The 25,805-nt window shown below is 36.7% G+C and overlaps 1 protein-coding gene across 1 annotated transcript in view; it reads left to right on the forward strand.

The window, feature by feature from the left end:
• Positions 1–25,805, forward strand: part of MAN2A1 (mannosidase alpha class 2A member 1) — a 133,394-nt gene that overhangs the window by 15,500 nt on the left and 92,089 nt on the right. The window contains exons 3-7 of the mRNA XM_068666363.1: positions 9,536–9,680; positions 15,142–15,313; positions 16,836–16,963; positions 18,940–19,113; positions 23,020–23,206. Of these exons, the coding sequence (XP_068522464.1) occupies positions 9,536–9,680; positions 15,142–15,313; positions 16,836–16,963; positions 18,940–19,113; positions 23,020–23,206 (806 nt within the window). The remainder of the gene's footprint in view (positions 1–9,535; positions 9,681–15,141; positions 15,314–16,835; positions 16,964–18,939; positions 19,114–23,019; positions 23,207–25,805) is intronic.

Raw genomic sequence — 25,805 nt, forward strand, 5'->3', positions numbered from 1 at the left:
TGGAAAGTCTTGTAACTGATGGTGAGGTGTGTCCTTGTTGTCCCTTTCGACTACTGAACCATCTAACATTGTACTCAGCAATGTTTCTCTGTTTAAAAACAAGGCATAAATCACTTCTAACAACAACAAAAAAGGTGTCCTGAAGAGGCATGAACTGTGTTTCATTCTGTTCAGTGTTCACTGAGGCAAGTGCTTGCTCAAGACTTGTGTTACTTCAGCAGTTTGAGTCCCTCAGTATAGAGAAGCAATAAGCTGTTTTAGGGAAGAAAAACAAAACAACAACAAAACACGCAATTGGTAAGTTTTCATATGCTTTAACTGAAAAGCCTGTAACAATATGACTGTCTTCTGAAGCAGCCATACTGAAATCAGGGTGCATCCTTTATTAATTTTGTTGACTGTTTTTACCAAGACCTTTCTTATTTTATCAGTATTTTATAAATAGAAAAGAAATTGAAATATCTCAAGGAAGTACTTGTCTTTTATTGTGGTTCTTACTGACTAGGTATTCCAAATTTGTTCTTAGTTTGCAGTCATGTAACCTGGTCAAGTGAAGAGGTAACTTTTAATTAATGCCTTTGACCATTCTTACTGTGGATGCTGTTGCACTAAAAGATGAAAATGGCATCTGTCTTCTGGATGTTTTGTCATAAGTGCAGTGAGTTTGGCCTAATTTGGCTTGGGTTTACGCCAGTGAAAGTTTTTGAATCCTACTTTCTTCCTGGCTTTTTTCTTTAAACCAATGCTGATCAATATTAAAATCACAGAATGGCTGAGGTTGACATGGACCTCTGGAGATGATTTGGTCCAATTCCCTGATCAAGTAGGGCCACCCAGAGCAGGTTGCCCAAGACCACATCCAGGCAGTTTATGAATATCTTCAAGGATGCAGATTCCACAGCTTCTCTGGGCAATCTGTGCCAGTGCTCCATCACGCTCACAGAGAAAGTGTTCAGAGGGAACCTAGTATTTCACTGTGTGCTCATTGCCTCTTGTCCTGTCACTGGGCACCACTGAAAATAGCCTTACACTGTCCTCTTTGTATTGTTGTTTCAAGTATTTATTTACACTGATGAGATCCCTGAGTCTTCTCTTCTCTGGTATGAAGAGTCTGTCCTCTCTCAACCTTTCCTTGTAGGAGTGTTGCTACAGTCTTTGTCATCATTTTGGCCCCTCATTGGACTCTCCAATGTGTCCATGTCTCTCTTGTACTGGGGAGACCAGACCTGGACACAATACTTCAGGCCTGGCCTTGCCAGTACCAAATAGAGGAGAAGGATCACCTCCTTTGACCTGCTGGCAGTACTTTACCTAATACAGCTCAGAGTACCATTGGTCTTCTTTGCAACAAGCACTGACCAGCACTGACCCCTGAGATACACTGCTAGTTACTGGCTTCAAACTAGATTGTGTGCTACTGATCACCACTTGCTGGTCAACTGGTTTTCCACCTACCTTACAGGCCAACCATCCAGCCCATACATTAACAGATTCTGTATTAGTATCTTAAGGAAGGCAGTTTTTTCTTCCCTCTGTCTTCATGGCCATCTTTCCTCAGGAGCCCCCATTGCCACACTCCTGTCACTGGAGCCATCCTGCTGTGTCTCACTTCAGGCCTGGTGCTTGTCAACCCTGTCAGTCACTCTCTCATAGGGCTGCTAGTAACTTTCTCCTGTATCCATCATTCCCAGTTGTCTCTCCCAAGCAGATGTTGATTTGCAAATAGGCTTCAATGGTCACAGAACCCAAAATCCTGTTGTCATCACCACTTAAAGCAATGTCAAGGCACGTGTAAGACCAAGAGATGATCTGAGACAGCCAGCATGGCTTCAATAAGGGCAAATCGTGCCTGACCAATCTGATGGTCTTCTACGATGAAGTAACTGCATCAGTTGACAAGGGAAGACTGACTGATATCATCTACTTGGACTTCTGTATGGCCTGTGACACTGTCCTGAATGACATCCTCCTGATCTTCAAATTGGAGAGAGATGGATTTGAAGGATGGACAAGGAATTGGCTTGAAGGTCATATGCAGAGAGTGGTAGTCAATGTCTCTTTGTCCTAGTGGAGGCTGGTGACAAAGTGGTATTGCTCAGGGGTCTGTCTGGGGACTGGTGCTGTTTAATGTCTTTATCAGTGACGTAGACAGTGAGATCAAGTGCACCCTCAGCAAGTTTGCTGATGATACCAAGCAGAGTGCTGCAGTTGATATAGCAGAAGGAAGGGACTCTGTCCAAAGGGACCTGGACAAGCTTGAGAAGTGGGCCCATGTGAACCATGTGAGGTCAGCAATCCCAGATGTGAGCATGGACTGAGAGAAGAACTCATTGAGAGGAGCCCAGCAGAGAGACACCTGGGGGTTCTGGTGGATGAAAAGCTTGACATGAGTTAGCAGTATGTGCTTGCATCCCAGAAGGCCAACTGCATCCTGGGCTGTATCAACAGAGTGGGAAGCAAGTGTAGGAAGGGGACTGTCCCCCTCTGCGCTGTCCTTGTGAGGCCCCACCTGGAGTGCTGCATCCAGGTGCGGGGCCCCCAGCACAAGAAGGATGTGGAGCTGTCAGAGCGGGTCCAGAGGAGGGCCACAAAGATAATTAGAGGGCTGGAGCACCTCTCCTATGAAGAAAGATGGAGAGAGCTGGGCCTGTCCATCCTGAAAAAGAAAAGGCTCCAGGGAGACCACATTTCATCTTTTCAATACTTAAAGGGAGTTTATAAAAAGATTGAATGCAACGTTGTGTTAGGACAGATGACAGGACAAGGGTGAACCATTTTAAACTAAATGAAGGGAGATTTATGTTAGGATGGCATCCCTGCCTATGACAGGGGGGTTTGGAACCCTCCCCATACCTTTTTGCCCTTAGTGGTAGGATTGAAGAAAATACCATCTGGGCCCCCGTTTCACTGCTGCCCCCAGAACTCTGTAGTCACTTCTGATGGGGTATGCTTTCCCCCTGGCAGTATCATTGCTGCCCCTATGGGCAGTGAGAGGGTCAGAGAAGCTATGGCAGTCCCTCTACCACATCCTGGGTCTGGAATCTGACAGGCAGCAAACTTCCCTAGGTGGCATGTTGGGTCATTGAGACATTTATTTCAGAGATCTGCAAGATCTGTTTCCTGAGTTGCATTTCCCAGAACTTGCACAAAAACTCATGTGAGCATGGATTGAGATCACTTTTTACCTGATATGTATTACCTTAAAATTATGTATTTTTTGGACTGTAGAAACTGGTATCTTGCAGACTGCAGAAGCTTACTTGTGGAACTCAAGCTCGATCCACAAGAAGAACTCACAGGAATGTGTACAATTCCATGAATTGTTGCTTTTAAATAAATTTGTCTTCATGTCTGAAATGTTGAAAGAGTTTATCAGTATTAAGGTCACTCATTGGTAACTGGCAAATTTACTGAGTATACACTTGACTTTCTGCAAAAGTTTCATTTCATAGAAGAATTATAGTTCTTCAAAAATAAAGTTATAGAATAGAAAGAAAACATGGTATTAACCTAATATTCATGTAACCTTATTTGTCCTCCTTGAGCTAGCAATACAGAATGCATGTCTGGAAGCACTGTACACGTGTGAACAGCGGTGATGTTCAGAGGTGTAAGCAATTTCTGCAGAGTTGTGATGTGACATCATCTCATACAGCTTGGATATTTAGTGTAGGCCCAGATGAGGCACTGCTAATCCTAGCATTATGGTGGCTTGTATTCCAGTCTAACACTGCTTGCTTTTCTTCATATCTTATGCTAGAGGCCTGTGGTGGGTGGACCTTGGTTGGCTACCAGATGCCTATCCAGCTAAGGTCAATGCACTGCAGTCCTCCACCTGGGACATGATAAGGACAGTGACTGGGAGAGGTAATGGGAAAAACCCAGACTGGACATTGCCAAAGACTGAAATACTTGCGGGGAATCTGTTTTGTGATTTGCTGAAGGGACAGTGGGTAGAGTTTCGCCGTGTTTGTATATTGTCCACCTTTGTCAGTGTTGTGATCATGTCTCTACGATTTTGTTGTAGGTTTATTTTTGTAGATGTAACCAAGTCTGTGAAGAGTGTGTGATGATTTTCATTTAAATAAGAGTTCTTAAATACATGTTTCACAGAGGTGAGGTTGGAATATATTGTGTATACAGGTGCCCAGGTGTTGGCCAGGGGCTATGTGGTGCAGAGGATTCCAGCCAGCTGCAAAACAGCCCCACTGCAGGGCACAAGGGAGCTCTTCCACCAAGCTGCTGGTGCCTCTGGGAGAGTGTGTTTAAGAAAGGGCAAACTGCTGTGCAGGAGCTGTGAAAGACAGGAATGAGGAAAAAAATGTGTGAGAAACAACCCTTTGAAAACCAAGATCACAAACGAAGGGAAGGGAGGAGGTGCTCCAGCTGCTAAAACGGGGGAGAGCCTATGGAGGAGCAGGTATTTCCCTGCAGTCTGTGGAGGATGTGGAAGTATGTGGATCCTGTGGTCCACAGGGGACCCATTCTGGAGGAGTTCGTGAAGGACTACAGCCTGTGGAAACAACCCCTCCTTAGGATGAAGGAGCAGCACACTGGGCACAGCCACCATTCACCCCGCCTCTACCTCTTGGGAGGAGTTAAAAGCATTGGGAATGAAGGAGTGAAGGTGGACATGGGAAGAACGGAGGATGTGGAGGAGGTTTAGATCTTGATTTTTGCTTTAGATTTTGTCTTTTTCTCCATCCAACTCCATTTAAAATGGCAATAAACTAAAAAAAATGTTCCCTAAGTCAAATCTGTTTTGTCTGTGATAGCAACTGGTAGGTGATCTCCCTGTCTTTATTTTGACCCCAGAGCTTTTCATCTTATTTTGGCAGCTGTCCTTTAGAGGGGCGAGGTGCTGAGAGAGCACTTAGGCTGGCATCTGGCAGCAAGCCAAGGTCGACTCAACTCAAAACTTTAATTTATTCAGGCAGATGTTTGTTTCAGATTTATTTTTTTCTTAAGTTACCTGGCTGGACAGAAACCTGCTACCACTGGAATGTTTTAACTCTTACGATGTTCATATAGTAAGTGACTCCTGTAGGCCGGTTTTGTGGAATTCAAATGTTTGTTGAAGAAAGTTTGTCAGGTGTACATTTGTATTTCATTACTCCACCCCACCCCCTCACACACACATGCTTTTTTTTTGCATTGAGATACTACTCTGGAGATGGTGTTTAAAAAAAGTTCTTGAGTCTTCTTTCTATATATCATTTTTAGTGAAATTATGTTTAAGTTGAAACAGCTGGGGAGTATACAGTGTCTAACATGGTCAGCTTGAGAAATCAGGAGCTGCGGTTTTAAATGTGGCTGACTTTTGTTTAACAATGTGTAAAGTAACTTTGAAGTCACTTTTCCTCCTCCCCTCCATTGTCTTCAGCATTTAAATCCCGCTACTGTTAGCAGCTCATCCTTCTTTCTCTATCCAATTTAAATCACAAGAGTAACATGTGAAAAACATCTCCTTTTACAGTGCCCTCCCTTGCTTGCCATCTGCTACTGAAATAGCTTTGATTGACGAGCTGCAATGCTCATTTCCTTCTTTCACTCCACTTCTATGTATTTGGTTCAGTTTCAGCTCTTGCACTTATCAAACTGTTGCAATTCAGTTTGTAAACCCCATGGAAGCCTTTTTATGGATTATTTTTTAATATTATTTTCCTGTAGTAATGATTTGAGTTAATTCAAGGAGATACATGAGAGGAGCATAAGAGCTGACATCAGGTAAAAGGCAGAAATGGATGGGAAGCAGGATCTGCCTCCTGTTCTTGTGAATGGTGAAGCTCCTGATGACTCATTAATGAAACTCATCTTTACTCTTCAGTGAAGCTAGCCTTTAAGAGCTTTGTGCAGAGGGTTAGAGGGTTATATAAGTTAAGTGTTGCTTTTTTTTTTCCCTCTGTGGGGGAACATTTTAGAAGAAATTTGAGAGAATAGCTCTGAAGAGTTTTTTTTTTTTTTTTTCTTCAGTTCCCATACTTATGTCTTTAAATGTGACGTTTTAGGAATTTGCAATGAATACATCTGCTGGTTGCATGATTCTTTATTCTAGGTTCAGAAGCATGTATCTGACTTATGGCTTTAGTGTTCTACGATACTACTGTCTGTAGAATAAAACAGTTTTCTCAGATACCAGATTAAGTGAATGCAGAAGTTATGTACCTTCAAGCAGACAACTCTATCTACAGACTCTGAGAAGCAGATAGAACAGGTAGTGTTTTTACTTGAAGTAGAGCCCGAGAGATTCAGGCGTATATCAGGTCACAAAGAAAGAAGAGTTAAGAGATCTCTAGAGAAGACCTTAATGAAGTCTTTTATGGTCACGTTGTCTGAGAAACGAGCTTATTCCATTTTATTCCTGTCTCCTTATTTTAATCTGCTCATATTGAATTTTCTTTTAAAATTATTTTTCTACAGCTTGCATTTATCTGCATATAGAATCTTTTGAACTTTATGCTTAATGTACTTAAATTACATTTTTTCCTGAGTAGATGCCTTCCTTTTGTTTAGATTGTTTTCCCAAGTTGAGGTCAGGTTCAATGGCTAGCTGACTACCTTTTACTGAACATGTAAAATTCCAAAGGCTGTGTGCCTGATCATTTTTCTTCTTTATATTATTATATTATTATATTATTTTCTTCTTTATATTAGAAGACAACTTCTGAAACATATACCTTTGCTAGATACTCTGAATAAAATAAGTAAGGAGAGAAGCTGGGTGTTGCACCAACTATGGGTTCCAACTGTGTAAATAAAACAGATGAGAAACGCATATATCTAACCTGTGCTTTGAGAATGCAGGATACAGATTTCTAAAAAGCCCATGTCCTAAAAGCTAAAGGAAATAGTGAAAAATCTAGAAAACTTAATTTGGTAGAAGCCAGTTTATCTATTTACAGAAATTTGCTGAAGGTTGGCTTCAGGTAGCTAGTCACTGGTTTCAACACTGATAGGTGGAAGAAACTGCTTAATAACAGAGCTTTTATGTTACACATCAAGTTTTTGACCTGTTATGAGTAACGATTTATTCTTGTGTTACTATACCATCATGTAAAAGTATGCCATGCAACGGGACTTTTAGTAAACACTTTATACATATACTTACCTTGCAAAACCACAATGTTCAAAGCTTTTAGAAACTGAAAACTCTTATCCTGGTGTGTCTTAGAACAATTTGTACCTACCATTATAATGCTGCACTTTCTGCAGTCATAAGTGTGATTCAGCGACGTGTTTACATTGGCAATCACAAACATTGTGTTGAAACAGAAAATATCAGCTTCCAGTGAAGGACCTGACATGACTACATGCGCATTATTGTCCTTTTAGGTCAATACTACCAAAGCATTGTGTTTGTATGGTAACTTATAAATGTTCTGTCTAGTTTCCTGGTTGGTTATGTTACTTAAAGTTTTACCTTTCTCTCTTCAGGGCATTGCTTTTGCCCGGAATGCTCACTGGGCATTGCAAGTGTCTGATGCTATTGTGTGCTCTCATAGTTTTCAGTGGATCCCACATTTCCAGAGCTTATGCCTTTGACATGAAATCAATGTCCTTGATTAATTAATAGAGAAGATTCTGACCTGCTTGGAGGATTCATAAATAACTCCAAGTTTTGTTACCCCCAAAGAATAAAGTCAATTTCTGCTTCATTCATTTCCTCACACCTTCTACTTGCTTTCCAACTCTTATGCTATCAGTTATGGTGCTCTTCCACTCAGTCTTGCTCTTGCACCTTCATTAGAGATATATGCTGTTCCTAGAGGAAACTTCTGTTTGTATTTGAATTCGTAATCTCACTTCATGTATTCATCAAGTATGAACATGTCCTCTGTTCAAAGCAGGAAACTCTGTGCCCAAACGCTTTTGCACACTTTCAAGAACCAAAGTCCATATAGAAAACGTGTTAGAGTAACTCCAGTTTTGGTGATCTTCCTTTCCACAGTTCCATTATGAGATTAAAGGTGTTTCTTAAACAGGAAAATGTAATCTACATCTTCCATCATAGTTCATTTAATCTTTTCTTCATTCCCACGGGATTGTAAATATCATAAAATTTATGTGCTGGGGGAAAGAAAAGACTTTTTATGCTCTTAGACTTCCTGCTAGATTGCTGTAGCAACAGCTCAAAATAGCTGGCTTGTTCTGTTTGGGAAGATACAAGATGGCATCTTGAGGTTCTGTTCTAGTTTTGTTTTGAGACTAATGTTTAAATAAATACGTTATTTACTCAGTTTAAATAAATTTGTACTCTGCTGTGCTTCACTTTCAGTGGAATTACACTGAAATTATTAAAGCTCTTACCTTTTGAAAGTTTTTCTTGGTTTTTAATTACCACCCAAATGCATAGCTTTGGAAGGAACTTCTTTGAATGAAGTCCTTTGTTATTACAGATGACCATATTATACAATTTATTTGAAGCTGAGGAAAGGTTAAAGTTAATTAGTTTTGTGGAATTTTTAAATAAACTGTCTTTATTTTTTAAAAGGTCATTTATATATTTATATATAAAGGCTGTTTTTCTTGTATACTTATTGTAAATTTATAGCTTTTCTTCAGATGTTAAAGATAAATCAGAAAGATTGAAAGCTTTTGTTGGATTTTCTTTGAGAAAAATGCCGGTTAAATGGATTTTTTCTTCTGTAAAGTTCTTACATGATTCAAAAATAGGAAGTGAATTTTAGAAGTGTGCAAGGGAACTATGTCTTTAAAATCGTACAAAAAGTAAAAAGCTTGTCCAGATGATTGTTTATCAGTTTCAGTCTGCTTTTAGGAACTAAGACAATGTTTCTAAATAAATAAAAATTGGGTGTGGTAACTTTGGTCTAAACTTATGTTAGAAGATTGTTTTAGAAGCTGTCTGGTATCTAAATTTCGTAAGAATGTGTTAGAGTTACTCTAGAGTTACTTTCTTTACCGGAGATCTTATTTGCATTAACAACTGAAATGTTCTTCCTTGTATAATTAGTGTACCAGTCAACAGTATATACAAAAGGAGCTTTATTATAACAATTGGCTATATTTCTGAATATTTTTACGTGATAGTTTTTCAATTCCCTTTTGTGAATTTGACTTTTGCCTAAGTCTCTCACACTGTAATCACTTCTTACTGCTTTCTTAATCTGTCCTTTTCATCACTTACATTTCCCTATTAAGTATCTTGTGCTATTTCTGTATAATGTCTTCCGTACTTTCCTTACCCACTGCTATTGCAAGCTGTAGTCATTTTGGTGGCTTAAGGCTTTCGTTCTTACCCTTTGTGTAAAGTTTCAGTTTCCTTAGAATAGGGCTTGCCAAGTGCTTCTCATCACCCTTTTTTGTTTTTTTTTTTTTTGTCTTGGGTGTCCTACTGCGACTTGAAACGTGCTTTTATTTGTCAATTCTCTATTAATTTACAATTCATCTCTCCTTGTAATGAACAAGCTAATCCAGTGTTATTGCTGTTACTTGATGAAAACAGCTTTGGTTTAAATTGCAGAACTTTTTTTTTTTTATGGATTTATATTTTATATTTCTTCTACCCTTTTTTTAGATGTTGGATGTCTATGACATTCTTCCTTTCGATAATCCAGATGGTGGTGTTTGGAAACAAGGATTTGATATCACATACAATGAAAATGAATGGGACAGCAAACCGCTTCAAGTTTTTGTTGTGCCTCACTCGCATAATGACCCAGGTAATATTTTAACCATATCGATTTGGGTATCTAGAGGCTTTTGAATTAAGATACATACATATATAAAATCTTGGTGTTTTTTCTGCATAGTATGTTAAATTTAGATCTAGCAAAGCAGTCAAACATACATAATTGTAATGCCATGGACTTCAAGGGACAACTATTACAATAGAAATTGTACACATGTACACTAACTGGAGTAGAACTTCAGTGGTGTTATTAGAAGGTGACATTTTTCTGTGTTTCTGTGAACATCTTAAGAAGATGTTCATGGTGTAATAAATAAAGTGGACAAGTATCACTTGCATTTTCCAGTCATTTCAAAATAACCAAAAACTGAATTATGCTGCTAAGCATATTCCTGGTACGTGTACGCTGACCATGAGATGCTGGTGAAGCTGCTTGTTTTTGTGGAAAGCCACAATTGAATTGACTTAAATCTCTTAAGTCTTAAATATCTCTTAAATAATCTTAAATTATTTCTGTCCTTTCACTTTTAGCATGTAAAATCAAGAAATCTGCATCTCCTTGTGCATAAAATTTTCCATCATGTTCAGAATTCTCAGTTGTTATTAAATAGTGTTAGAATGAGGTATCTAGTATGATATTGTTACCCTGGTATGTGTAGCCCCTTCCGTTACCATATGCGATTGTGTGAAACTGAATTGTTTACTTTTGGAAGGAGTGTTATCACAGAAATCTTCAGATCTTTGGTAAGGACACTTCTGTGGAATTGTCTGCAGTATGAAAATGCTTGTTAATAAGCACTTGAATTAGGGAAAATATATTTACACCAGAGGTGTAAAATCTCTTGTATAGTGAATGGTTACATTATTCATTTCTCACAGAGGATTAAAAGGCATGGTGCAAAGAGAATTCTTTATGCCAGAAAAGCTCAAGGTAACAATACACTGTAACAATATACATGAAAAATACTTATCAACAAAAGAAGTTGCTTGGTAAAGATATAACTTGTAGCTCTAGAAGCCTTAATTTCTCTTTCCGTTTTGTCTTTTCTCATCTGAGGCTACTTTTGTTTAAGCTTTTCATGTAACCAGTTATGCATGTGAAATCGGTAGTTGAAAGGCAAAGAAACTGCCTTGGAACAGAACCTGTAGAGAAAGGGGAAAGGTACTCTTCAGTTTTAAGCTCTGTTTTTGGGAATGGCTCGTGCTCAGATGCTCTGAAATGCTTGGTATAACTAGATTCTGATAAATCTGGATTGCCTGCGTCCATATGATTGCAACCAGAATGTACAAAATCGGAGTCTCTGTGATTCTTCCTTCAGTAAATAATATATTTACCCATTATTGGGAAAACAGATAAGAGAATGGGTACCTCTCATACTTATGATCAGCGTCAGGAATAATTCTCATTCTGTTGAAGGTATTTGGTGAAGATTAGAGCACCTCACTAGAATGAGGTCAAAAGCCTTCAAAGATAACTGGCCAACCCTTCTAACATTTATGGCTATGTTGACAGCGATCTTGGTAATGTCTTTTCAGTTAATTATTTTAGAATTGAGACTTGTGAGTTTTGTAATACATGTTTGAATTAGACTGAAGTTCTTTATTGCTGGATGCGATTGTTACACACATAGCACAAGCAGATCTTAAACAGAACTAAAGGAGATTCATTTCCCTCCCCCCCAAATTTCTGCCTAACTAAAAATGCATGTGAAAGTGTATGTGCATATATCAGGTCCCAATACTGCTTTTAAAAAGTGCATTAATTATTTTTAACATCAGTAATTTTATCTTACAACCCATTTTTATTGTTTAAAATCATCTCTGTTTCCCAGGTGGAAATCTGTATAGCTTTAAGAAGTTTATTGCAGTGATAAGATAAAGGAGGATTTAAGCATAAAGTTTTAATACATGGAGTTTAACTCCACAGAGTTTCAGGTTGGTTTTCTTTCAGTTGACCGGATCTGGATATGTTTTTCGCGTGACTTAGTTTTCCTGACATGTTTGGAATAGTAATTAAGATTGTTGTTCTAATCCACCAAAGTATAAGACCAAGGTAGGATAACACTAAAGCAGTAATGAAAAAATGCTGGTTGAATTAAATTTGAGAAGTTTACCTTTAAAAAAATTCAGACTGTAGACCATGAAATTGAAAGTTCATTGGTTGATATGTTGATGTTTAATAGGAAAATTAAAGTACAATTACTACTGTTCATCTAGAACTTGTTTTCTTCTTAATACAGAGCTGCAGCATACTCTTTTCTAGAAACAGAGAGCAGTCTATGTAAAGACTACACAATATAATCCAAGAGGTGAACACTTAATTACTGTAGAGGAAGAAGAGATCTAGGAATAGAATGTGAAATTGCACGTGGTTGTTTTTTTGTTTTTTTTTACATGCTGAATTACATGCTATCACAGTTTTTATTGCTGGCTTCTCAATATTTCTGTGGTTTGCATGTAAAGTATTAGGCAAGGTTTAGGGAGGGAGGTCTTTTTTCTTTTTTTGTTAGGACAGTTCCTTTGGAAATTGAGAGTACCGTTACACACATCATGATTTGATTATTGATCAGTATAAATGTTCTTCCTTTTTTAAGCTTTCCATGCTACCTGAAACGTATAGGCAAATAAGAAAAAAGACATCTGTTTTTCAACTTTTTGAAACAGCATACGTGATTGTGTCTTCTTCCAGGAACTGGCTAGCTGAGTGTTAAACAGAACTATAATACTAGTTTGTCTGTTTGTGTTCTGATTTTGTTCTGAAACTTTGCCTGTTTCTCTACATTTGTGTCTTAAGTAGAGCTTGAGAAAGAAAATTGAGCTGGAAAGTGTAGACAGTTATAGTGCCAAATCAGTTAGTGAAATGCTTCAGGATTTTTTGCATAGCAATGAATTGCATTGACTTTTGGACATGACTTGGATTCTGTCATGTCCAACAAAGAAAACAGTTTTAACATTAAAAAAGTGCATAGTGATGATAAATGGGGAGGTGGGGTTGGATGGAGGTGTGAGGGTGAGAGCAGAGGATTCAGCTTTCCACACATCTGAGGATAAATAAGAGTGAGGCAATTGAAAGAAAAGCAGCTTAACAGCACTCACGCTCTACTGCTATCACATTTTCAGAAAATGAAAGTAACTGGCAAAGTCCTGAGTACTCATTAAGTCAAGACTAGCATAAGGGCATTAAAAGCAGTGTATTTTTTCTTATTTACAATTTCACATTGGCAAAGGTTCTGCTATAAATTTAAACCAACACGAGTGATTTTGGTGATATAACTAGCTTTAGTTTTGGTACTTGCAGCTTTAAGCTAATATACTTTTTCCAGAGGTAAATTAGAATTAGAATTAAAATTTTCCTGGTCCAAATACACTGGTAAGCCTTTTCTTTCAGTTTGGGAATAAGCTCTTAGCTCATTAAGTATCAGAATGAACTTGAGTTGTACTAGATTAAGTGATAGGGGCTGAAATGTGAAATAATATAATATAATATAATATATTAGTCTTTAGTATTCAGCTTCTGGGAAGCAATTGCATATTAATTCATTGTTCTCTTCAGCTTTTGATAATTTTTTTAAAAAATCTTTATAGCTCTATGCAAAGTTGGACACTCTCCACAAGTAGCTATGTTTAAGCATGTTTTAGCATTGATTTATAATGAACTATATTAAGTGCAAGGTACCGGACACGGTAATGAAATTTCAGAGTATTTTCTGGTGGCTTGCAACTAATGCTATGAACACTTAAATTTTTCCTAAGACTTGCTCAAGATTCAGTATGCTAACCATGTTGTACCCTTCTTCTGTAGCTTAACTGATTATATATTAAAATTGAGACCTTACGCATAATTCTGTTCTTCCTACATTATAATATGTTATTATGCCAGTTGCTTTGTCATTTATTCCTATACTTTATTTATGTTGGTTTATTAATGAGTTTTTCAACAATGTTTTAAGACTAATTCAGTGTAGGTTTGCTTTTTTTCTGCAATATAGTAGGGTAATAAAACCATGCTAATATAGTTTATTGTTATGATATATTTCTGCATATGAAAAACATAGTATGGTTTCAATAGTTTCAGTTCATTTTGCATTAGTTTTGTGCTAGTATAAGGATGTTATATCTTACAGAATAAATTCCTACTAAAAAAGCCATAAATATGTAGTCTGCTACATGTGGCTGTTTTCATGTAAGTATTGGTAAAATATTTCTTTGATTTGTTAAAAGGTAAATGAGTATTATATTGGCTCTACAATTCTACCTAAGATGAATGTCATCTATCTATTATCCTTAAAATAAAGCAGAGTACAAATATTGATTCAGAAAGGATATATTCAATAATAAATTTAGACTTAAAATGATTTTATTAATACTAAAATCTTAAGCATTAATCTAAGCTATTTTTCAAACAATATTAACTCCATCCAGAAAAACTTAATGCTCATTAAGCATACTGGCATTGAGTTAGAATGGCAGTGCATCCACAGAGCAGAAATGAGAGGGAGAACTTGTAATCAGAGTGGAATCAATATGGTCAGATTTATCTGGATAATAATTTTCATATTTAATGGAAGCTTTCACAAAATCTTAAAATGTGGATGTTTTAGGGATGATTTATAACATCATTTGCTTTCTCCAGTAGTTATTATGTGTTCCTTAAATACAGCTGCTGAGAACCTTTTGGCAGCACACTCATGCAATGCAAGACCTGGTATGAAGAAGAGGAATATGCTCATTGTGTATTAAGTAGACAGGTTTATCTGCTTCCTTTTCCTAGTTAGAGTTACAGAAAGAAGAACAGCCTTTCCATATTCTGGGGTGGAAGATGCATGTGCTTCTTCATACAAGGTTTTAGGGAGAGGTTAAAGAATTTCATGGAAGGCTCTGCACTGCAAGGCCTGAATGCATTGTTGAAGTTGGATATTCATTCACTCTGTATCTCACTGAGTTGATAGCTTTCCTGAAAAGGGATTGCAGCTGCAACATACTTCTTTCCTCAGTCATTGCTACAAAACCCCTTATTCATAAATGATGCTGGACATGTGCAGCAGGGTTTACTGATGCTCAGATAACCCTCATTTTATTTCTTTATACTCTTTGTGGGATACCAGTAGTGTCTCTTCATTTTCTCTTCACTATGTTGCTAGTAATTTCAGTCCAGTCATTTTACGTAGCCTAGAGTGATGAGGTGCAGTAGGAAATTGAAAATTTAAAAATCTGCATATTCTCAGCTGATCAAAGTACAATGCCTAATAATGCATATGATTATACTTCAAGGCAATAAAGCATATAAACTTCATAAAGAAAATAACAAAACAAAAACAACAACCGAACAACAACATAAAAATCCCAGAGTGTAGCACTAGAAGTTGTCCACAGCATAAAAAATTCAAAATTGAAAAAAATGTTCCACTTAATTATTTGAAGGGGAGGGGGAGAAGGCAGGTCACTAAAAATGGAAAGTAATATGCATTTCCTTTTGTTTTTCTTTTACTTAGGCTGGCTGAAGACTTTTGATGATTACTTCAGAGATCAGACACAACATATCCTAAATAACATGGTTATAAAACTGCAAGAAGACAACCGAAGGAAATTCATATGGTCTGAGATTTCTTACTTTTCAAAGTGGTGGGATGGAATAGATAGCCAGAAAAAGGATGCCGTTAAAAGGTTTGAACACCTTTGCTGCTTCTTACATTCAATGTGGCATGTTCTGCAACTTTGTGTGTAATTGACTGCATTGTAAACTTGAGATTCACCTTGTAGTGCAGAATTATTAGAATAATCACACTACTCAAATTCTGATTGTTTGGGTGTGTACTGTTTTTCATTTATAAAGTAAAACTGTTCAGACAAATGGACCCCAATTACTAGTAAAAGTTTCCATGTCCAACATTTAAGAGCCATTCAAATTGTAATGGGTTGTGATTACAAACTTAACTCCATTATTGGAAGTCATGTTAAAGCGCTGTTAATGGAATAGTTTTTCATGCTAGCTATTTATGTACTTCTTTCTTCAGTTACAACACAGTTATGAAATGAGACTTTTCCTTTTTAAATGAGCATTTTTGATAAACAAGTGGCAACTTCAATTGTGAAGTAGTATGTACCCTTTCTCATTTCTTTTAATCTGCCTCGAGACAGTATTCAACAGTCCCTAACTCATCTCTGTGATTCCCTTCTTCACATGCCCCCCTTTAAGGTGCATGGGATGCATTATAGTAATGTAAGCCTCATAGCTCCAAAGCTTAAGTAACCCTGGAAATCTTGAAAATGACTTAAAAACTATTAAAGGAACTATGTACAATGTATGAGTATTAAAGTACAGTTGCTTGTTTTTTGAGATGAAAAAAAAAAGCCTTGGAACACTAACCAGTAAATGATACTACAGAACTATGTACCTTCCTAAGGGAAATCAGGTATTTAGTTAAACTGGTGCAACAGTTACTGAAACTGCACTAGAGATTATTGTTCCTGCATATTTTACAGTGCTCTTATTGGCTTTATCTATAATATGACTAATTTCTGATATTTACTGTATTTCTTTCTTGGATTATTTTAGCAGTTATATGCTAGCGTACAATATAATTAACAAGATTAAATTATTTAATTATAGGAACAGCCTGATGCTGGAAGCATGATAGTTATGTTTATTGGCATCTTAATAGGGAGACTGGATCATCCTGTGATGTGTTTCAAGAAGGCATTTTAATGAGTGAGATGGTCTGAAGCGTTTATAGATATAATAAACATTGAAGCTCTATCAAGCTCTCTAAAACAGTAAAAAGAATGGTAGATTAAGGATGGAAGATAGCAGTAGTGCTTTAAATGTGCAGTGTCCAGGCATCTTGATCAATTGGTCTTCAGCACTGTGCAACATACTGTTTTCTTTTTTGTAGTCTGCGTGAAGTAGCTATCTTCCTGATTTAAACAAAAAAAATATATATACCACATGCAGAAGAGGTACTAGTTTTGTTGTTGTTGTTGTTCTGCAAACAGGCATTAAAAAAAATCACTGTTTCTATGTTGATTCTTTCTTTCTTTGATTAAAAAATGTAGGCCAACGTCAGAAGTAACATAATTTAGACTTTGTGATTGTGTCCCTTACAACTACCTGTCAGGTATTCAGAAATTGGTTTTAAAAATATCTTTTCATATGCAATATTCTGAACACAATTTACATATTCTTCAGGTTAATAAAAGATGGACAATTTGAAATAGTAACAGGAGGATGGGTCATGCCTGATGAAGCCTCTGCTCATTACTTTGCTGTAATTGACCAGATGATAGAAGGACATCAGTGGCTAGAAAGGAACCTGGGTATGTAGATTGATCTAAAATATAACTGTGTTAGTACAGCAAGTTGCTTCATATCTCTTATGTCCTTAGCAGGCTTTCCTTGCTTTTCTTTCCTGAAATGTTAAATCAGACTACTTACTGAAAGCCAAAAGACTTAGTTTCCAGTATTGACATCTCTATTTGTGAAAATCATGACAAAGACCTTCAAATTACTTAAAAACTTATTTTCCTTCTATTTGTTTGGATCTCTTCTGCAGGCTGTATTTATTGGGTGTTGTGTATTTATTAGGTTCTTAGATATTTCCAAAAAAACAAACAAACATGAATTTTATTAGTAGTTGTAAAGCCAAAACCCAATGTAATGTTAGAATTGTTTGCATTAAAAAGAAACGAAGCTAACTCATTCACTTTCAGAACTTAGGGGAATTCTTGTAGTAAAGTTGACTGAATTGCTTTGGTTGTTGTAAAAGTTGGTTTTGTTTTTTTTTGTTAGTTGCATAAATAGAGAATTCCTTTTACATTGGCGTTATTTGTGTAGTGATTTTATTGATAACAGTACGTCATTTAATTAAATTATTTTGAAAAGCTGTTTCATGATGTCATTTTTAGGACAAGGTGGAATGCTCTTAAACTAAAAGAGAATACATTTAGACTAGACATTAGGAGGAAATTCTTTACTGTAAGGGTGATGAGGCGCTGGTACAGGTTGCCCAGAGAAGCTGTAGATGCCCCACCCCCAGAGGTGTTAAAGCCCAGGCCGGATGGGGCCTTGGTCTACCTGGTCCAGTGGGTAGTATCCCTGTCCATTGCAGGGGGGTTGGAGTTAGATTATCTTTAAGGTCACTTCCAAACCCAAGCTATTCTATGATGGTTCTTTCTTTTTTAGATTGCAATTTCCATAAATACAGCTCCTCATAATTATAAGACTGTGGAGTAGAAGGGGTAGAAGGCAAGTTTAGTAAAAGGATAATACTGAATCGTTGTATTATGCTTCTTTCTGTTTTGTTTTTGATGGGAAAGTAAAAATGCATCTAAGGAACCATGTTAAAGAATCAGTTAAACAAGAGTTAGATACAGTTTCTTTACTTGCTAATTGAAATTTACGTGCTGGTATGAAATTATAGGTACCTATAAGGTACCTGTACAGGTAGGTATTGGTACATTATAGGTACCGGGATGAGGGGGAATAGGCTAAAGTTGCAGCAGGGTAGGTTTAGGTTGAATATTAGGAAGAACTTCTTTACCGAAAGGGTTGTTAGGCATTGGAATGGGCTGCCCAGGGAAGTGGTGGAGTCACCATCCCTGGAGGTCTTTAAAAGACATTTAGATGGAGAGTTTAGTGATATGGTTTAGTGGAGGACTGGTTAGTGTTAGGTCGGAGGTTGGACTAGGTGGTCTTGGAGGTCTCTTCCAACCTAGATGATTCTGTGATTCTGTGAAATTCAGTGAAAAGGCAATAGTAATTGGTATAATTCTAATAATTGTCATTCAAGTAAATAAATTCATTTTGAAAGAAAAGATAGTCCCAAAGCCAGCAAAGGTGAAAATTATTTAAATTACACTGAAAATTCAACAAGTTACAACAGCTGTCTTCATTTGTTCATTTTCTTTCAGCTTTTCTTTCCAATTATAACATCTGGAAACTACTTAAATGAAAAAGATGATGTTTTGTTATGATTCTGTGTAAAGATGTTTGAGACAAAATTGAAATAGTATAAAAGTGTAGAGTACTAATCTCAATGTTTTTTTCTTTAATGTAGCTAGAATACCTTGCTTCTTAAATATTTGATTTGTTTTCATAAGTAATTATCTGTTTTATTCTAGGTTGTTAATTCCAGTGTGTGTTCTGCAGGAGGCTTAATAGTCAGCTGTGCATTTTCTTTGATTTTCTTGGAAATTTTATCTGTAGTGGTTGGACTTGAGTTATATCGGTATAACTTTGTTTGGGTGAACAGTAAAACCTTTTCCTCCTTTTAAACTTCTTACCTTGTCAACAGGAGTAAAACCAAAGTCTGGTTGGGCAGTTGATCCTTTTGGGCATTCACCAACAATGGCCTACCTACTGAAACGTGCAGGATTTTCAAATATGCTGATACAGAGAGTTCATTACTCAATTAAAAAACATTTTTCAACTCAAAAGACACTAGAATTTCTTTGGAGACAGAACTGGGGTATGTATTTTTCCTTTATCTCAATTTATTTTATTAGTTTGTGTAGGTAAAATATGGAATTAACTTGAATAAATACTCTGGAAATCTTTACAGAACAGCTTGTTTAGAGAAGTTAGTCTAGAATTTTAAAAAGTATATGTATATAAATGTTAGACTTGCAGTTCTTTAAAAAAAATCATTTTGTTCAAAAACTTAAGGGAATTTTTGTGTAACAAAAAAGGTAAAGCTGTGTATTAGGGAAGGGGTTAAAATATGAAAGCTGTGGTGTTACTATTGCTCCTCAGATCTTGCTGTTACTTCACTTTCATATGTGTTTTTACTTTCTCTAATATTCCTTCTCCTGTCCCTCTTAAAAAATATTTATATGGGAAGGGGAAAAGTGTTTTTTATAGTTTTTGGTTTGTTGTGCTACTTCCCAGTAAATAATTTTGAACAAAGGTTCACCTTCCTTTCAAGCATACAAAAAGTATGTTTTACTTTATTAGAATAAATATACTTGCTTTTTTTGTAATTTATATGTATATGTTACACAGTTTGAAGGGTTTCATAAGTAATGTAGTAACTACATCATAGTAGACTGTGTCTGTAAAAAAAAAAAAAAAAAAAGTACTTTTCTGTGTGAATTTTATTTTGCTTACTTTTCTGTGTGAATTTTATTTTGCTTAGTGTACTGTACCAGCATTCTAATAAGCAATATGATGAATATATGTATTGGAGGTTTTCTTCCTGCTTTTTAAAATAAACTAATATGTCACAGCTTTATCAATATAGGGAGAAAAAGGTTTATTTTGTATTTACTATTGAAAAGTTGTGATGATTTTGAAGTTCTACAGTTTCTATATATTTTTAATGGGAGGTTGTAACGGGGTGAATATTCAAAGAAAGTAATCTGCACAAGCAAACTCTTCCTGAGGTAAACATACAACTGTTTGTGAAAGAAATTCTGTTACAAAAACACTTCAGAGGTTTTTCTTTTAATGCTGACATATGCCATTTGGTTTACAGGTTGCTTAATTGACCTGCCATTTTAAATGGTTGCATACATAAATCCTGTGTATGATACGATCTAATGTTTTGGCTTCAGAAGGCTTTCAAAAGAGATCAGAGATCACTGATCTGGTATAATATGTAGATATATTGCTTGAGATAGAGAACTCCTATAGTTGAAAGGTAAATGTATATATTCATGGATAATGACATTTTAAGTCACAAGTAGTAGTAAGAGTTTTTAACAAAGGTCTGGAGTGTAAATGCAAAAATTTAGGATTACAAGGTTTTAAAGAGTATTTTTTAAGTATTGTTGACACACTTTTCTTGGGAGCCACGTTCCTTAAGATATAAACAACATTCATCCCTTTTTTCAACATTACCTCACTTGAACTCATAGAACGGTTTGAGTTGGATCAAAAAGATGATCCAACTTTAAGATGACCTTAAAAATCATCTAATTCTAACACCTTCCATTAGACCAGGTTGCTCAAAGCCCCATCCAACCCAGACTTGTGTATGCCCCATCCCTGGAAATACACAACTTCTCTGGGCAACCTGTTCCAGTGCCACAGCACCATCAAAATAAAGAACTTCTTCCTAAAATCTAATCTATATCTAGTCTTTTTTAGTTTAAAACCATTAACTCCCTGTCCTTTCCTTACATTCTCTGACCAAGAGTCCCTCAGCTTTCCTGTAGGCCCTCTTTAGGTACTCAAAGGTTGCTGTCAGGTCCCCCCTGGAGCCTTCTCTTAACCAAAGATGAACAAACCTAACTCCCTTAGCCTGTTTTCATAGGAGATGTGCTTCAGCTCTTTGATCATCTTTGTGGCTTTCCTCTGGACTTGTTGTAATACTTCCATGTCCTTCTTGTGCTGGGGGCCCCAGAGCTGAACACAGTGCTCCAGGTGGGGTCTCACAAGAGCAAAGTAGAGCTGATGAAGCTGACTGACTGTCTGGAGTGGCTGGAATTCCTTTGTGCTGCTCTTCAGGTGCTCTTCTGCTGACCCATGACCCTTCTCCAGGCTCTGGGCATCTATTGCTAACACTGGCATCAAATGGGGAGGAATAGGATGGAGTGAGGTTCCCCTTCCCTGGTAACTCTACTTTAAATTCCTCTTCACTATCTTCCAGCTTGGCAAGCCTATGAATGAAGATGCTCTTGCCCTTTTCTGAGGTGGACCCCATCAGCCCCCAGCAGACCATGTTTCTTAAAGCTATTCCTGTCATCTAATTAGCTGAACCCGTCTGAGACAACACTCCTGTAACCATCTGTTGATTTGCCAGATCTGACTGGCCCTTTCGTAGAATCATTAAGGTTGGAAAAAACCTCCAAGATCATCTTTTGTCTGCATAGCTTTTGAGTCACTCTGCCCCAAGCCTGTAGCATTTCATGGGGTTGTTGTGGTCAAAGTGCAGGACCCGACACTTAGCCATGTTGAACCTCATCCCATTGGTCTCTGCGCATTGACCCATGCTGTCTAGGTCCCTCTGCAGGACCTTCCTGCCCTCCGGCAGATCAATGCTTCCCCCCCGACTTGGTGTTGCCTGTTAACTTACTGAGGGTGCACTCAATTCCCTCCTCCAAATCATCAAAGATACTAAAGAGGATGAGCCCCAACCCTTGGGGAACACCACTGGTGACCAGTCGCCAGCTGGATTTCACTCCATTCACCACCACTCTCTGGGCCCAGCCATTCAGCTAGTTTTTAACCCAGCACAGGGTGTACCTGTCCAAGTCATAGGCTGCCAGCTTCTCCAGGAGAATACCATGGGATATTGTGTCAAAGGCCTTGCTGAAGTTTAGGTAAAATACAATCCTCTTCCCTTTGACCATGAGGACTGATGAAAAAACTGGCTGTTCTCCCAAGTCTTTTACTGCTGCTCCAGAGCTCTATAGACCCTCTTGATGCTCTGCTGACAGCTCCTGACAGCATCACTGGTGCCCATGTGAAACAGCAGCGGTGAATAATAGTCATTAGGCCTTATGAGTCTCATTAGTCTCTTGGTAATATCTCTGATAAGAGCCCCTGGTAAGCAGCAAACTTCCCTCAAGAGTGGTTGGTGGATGGGTACCTCTGTACCTCTCAGGAGAGAGTTGCCTACGACTATCTTGCATTGCCTTTTCTTAGTTGCACTGATTGTTATGTAGGGAGCAGACCAGGCTGCCTTACTTAGCTCCACACACTGCTTGCAATGGGTCTTTCTTTTCAGTGTGCAGAAGGGTGAAGTGGTTCTCTAAGGGCACTTCAGGCTTTGGGGAAGACTCTTTACTAGATGCATTGACTAGTTGGAAAATTTAAGATTTCAGAGGTAGTCTCAGGATTGCATAGAAGTATATGCACTTCTATGTACATGAAATCTATGTATTCTTATGTAGAATCATACTGGTAATGTAGTGAAGCTGTGTGTTTGAGAAATTGAGATACTGCTAAAGTTGACCAATTCAGATTTTGTGCTAAAATGAGAATAATACCTGTTTTTGGTGTTTTTTATTTATTTTTTAAAATTCTTTTGGAGGTATGCTGCATTTGTTTTATTTATTTAATTTTAATTTATTTTGCTGTTACTCACTTGAAGTGTAAAAGATGACTTTTATTCATCTCTAAAATTCTGGAAATAATGAGATTTATCTATTTGGAAAAAAAAAAAAACACAACTTTTTTTCATATCTTTCTAAAGCTGCTAGTGTTTGATTGGGATTCTGATCTTTGTTGTATCTTATTTTAGACTCTTTATTATGTAAAACAGAAACAGAGAAAGTTTCTTCTCTATATAAACTCCAGATACAGGTATTCAAAAGTAGGGGTTGTCTTGGTCTGATGTTTTTAATGCAGTTCTTTGGTTAAGATCGTGGAAATGATTTAGTTTTGGCAAACTTGAGAGCTCATAGTAAAAGTGTGCTCTTTTTAATTCCAGATTTGGGATCCAGTACAGATATCCTTTGTCATATGATGCCTTTCTATAGCTATGATGTTCCTCATACTTGTGGTCCAGATCCAAAAATCTGCTGCCAGTTTGATTTCAAACGTCTTCCTGGAGGAAGAGTAAGCTGTCCGTGGAGAGTTCCACCTGAAGCCATTCATGCTGGAAACATTCAACACAGGTACGGTTTTTACACATCGTAAAAAGGAAAAACTTAAAAAGCTGATCAAAGATACATGTTACAGGATGTCGCTTCGAATCATCTCATTTTCAAATACTTTATTTTCCCTATTTTTTATCCCTTCTGGTCCACCTCAGAAATCCAAACAGCAAAGTTGTTGTGGTTTGTTAGTAAGTTGATAGCATAAACCTTAAAAGAATCTGGAGTTACATCAACTTTCCTGGTTTCTTTGTTTTGTTTTTGCATGAAAGATCTTCTTTCCTACCACTGTTTCACTGCTTTTTTCTTTTTTTTTTTTTTTTTTTTTTTTTTTTTTTTAACTAAAGATCAGAATTCTTGCCTAACTTGACACATCTCAGGATCTGTATTTGGTCAGCGCAGTACTGTCACCATCAGTGAGCATTTTACTGCTTTGAAGTGCCAGTATATTAAAAGTTAAAGCATGTAAGTGGCTTTTGGGTGCAGGTGGCTTATTATCTGCTACAGTATCAGCTGCTGCAGTATCAGAATAATTGTAGGTGGTCACAGTTCTCAAAATTCTTTGAAACTTCCTTACATATGAAAAGCAGAAAGAACAAAATGCGTGGAGTTAATGCTTTGCATCTTTATCAAATATCTTTACTGTTCTTTATTTTACTGCGTTTCCATAGGTTTTAGCTACTTTGATGTGGGCGAAAGTCATAATTCATATGCGTTTTATAATATTTAAGCTTCTACTTTAGAAGTTACAAAACATTCTGCTTAGAGGGTTCTTTTTAAGGTTCTCAGGTCATTAGATATAACATTCTGGTACTGAGTAATAAATGAAAGCAGCATGGAAATAGAGCTTTCCTGATTTTTGGGAACAAATTTATATAGAACTATAATTGAGATTTGTATAATCCCCCCAAATCTATATTTGGTTTTTACTAATCCACTGGCAATAGGCTTCAAGTACAAAATCCAATTGTTAGATATATAACTCCTGGTTTACTGTAATTTTTGTGAATAGACAATGATTTGTCTCCTGCCTGTGGAAGACTTCAGGGATAGCATGGTTTAGTATCCTGTAACTGCAATACAGTCAGATATTTTCCATGGTATATCCTCACAGTAATTGACAATTGTGGCCTAGGTTTCCTGGACTAGAACGTTTAAATGAATCCGTGTCCTGTGAAAAAAAAAAAAAAAGTGAAATTTAATCCAATTCAGGTTTTTAGAATACAAATATTGATTTATTTTTTTTTAGCACTGGTCAGAACCAAATTGTCAAGTTTTACAAAACCACTTCTCTATTTTGAAAATAAATAAATTGAAGATGGAACAGCTAAAGGTTTTTGCAGAAAAAGATTGTATTCTATGGTCCTGTTTACTGTCTTCAGGCCTTGTATAACTAAAACCATCTGTGAATTCAAGAGCTGGAAATGTTTGCAGGTGTTTAAAATTATTGCAAATTGCCGAGTATGGTGTATTACAGTCAGAGGGGTGACTTAGATTTTAGTCTTGATGCTGCGGTTTTGAAGTGAGCTGCTGTCATCAGAAATGTGATTTGTGATGATGACACATTAAAATATAACATAATTGTAATATTTTGGTAGTGGAAATGCTATGATAAAGTAATTTGAAAGTACAAAAATGAAAGGTGAAAGTGATGAGAGCAGTAGACAGAAGAATCATATCGCGATAGCTAGTGCTCATCAATAGTGAAAAAAAGCTCACATTTTTAGGTCAGTTTTAAAAAGTAGAATCTTGAGTAAGTACCACAATTATTGGAGTCAAATGTAAGTATATGAGCAACAGTTCTTGTTTAACAAATATTTATATGTAAGCTATAAGAGTAATGTAGAGAGCCTGCTTGGAATGTATTTTTATTTATTTATTTATTTTGTTTTAATCTCTCTGAGTTTCCAAGATGCAACTTTTGCATAACAATCTAAATTAGACCTTGTATAAGAAACAGTTCTTTCATCACATATGGAATCAATAAAAGAAATGAGGTGAGCATATAATGAAGGTATGATCAAGTTGAAGCATACCAAGTCTCAGTACGACCTCTGAAAAAAAATCTTTTGCATCAGTTTTCAATGGACAACTGGAAACAGTAGATAACTTAGTGTCTAACACAGAATTGAAATAGGATGATAGATATCTAAGAAAAAAGTAAAGCTAACACATTGTTTTTGAGTTGGGCCTGGCTTATCTATGTTTGATATACTACAAAGAACATGGGAATTTCCAATTTTAAAGCCTGGTTTCAGTAAATCCATTAAAATAAAGGAAATGCTGTTTTGCTGGATAATGCTAAAAATATTTCTCATTTTAAAAGACAAATTTGGAATATTGCAGGCAACCAAAAACTTTTCTGGTTTGACCTGTGTAACAGAACAAGTTTTACGGTTCTTATGATGAAGGGATTTGAGAAATATAGGAGTAATTGAAAAATCTCTCTCTACATCGTAAGCTTTCCAAGGCAAAGATTTGTAGCACACTAATCTGTCTCACATCTCTGGTTTGTTTTTTAAGACTGGAAAAATACAAGAGGTCTGTTCTACGTGAATCTGAATAAAGTAGTGTTTGATATACTTTTCATTAATTCAGAGGCAATGTTTAGTTCACTTAC

This window comes from Anas acuta, chromosome Z, assembly GCF_963932015.1.
Source record: "Anas acuta chromosome Z, bAnaAcu1.1, whole genome shotgun sequence".
NCBI classification, from domain to species: domain Eukaryota; kingdom Metazoa; phylum Chordata; class Aves; order Anseriformes; family Anatidae; genus Anas; species Anas acuta.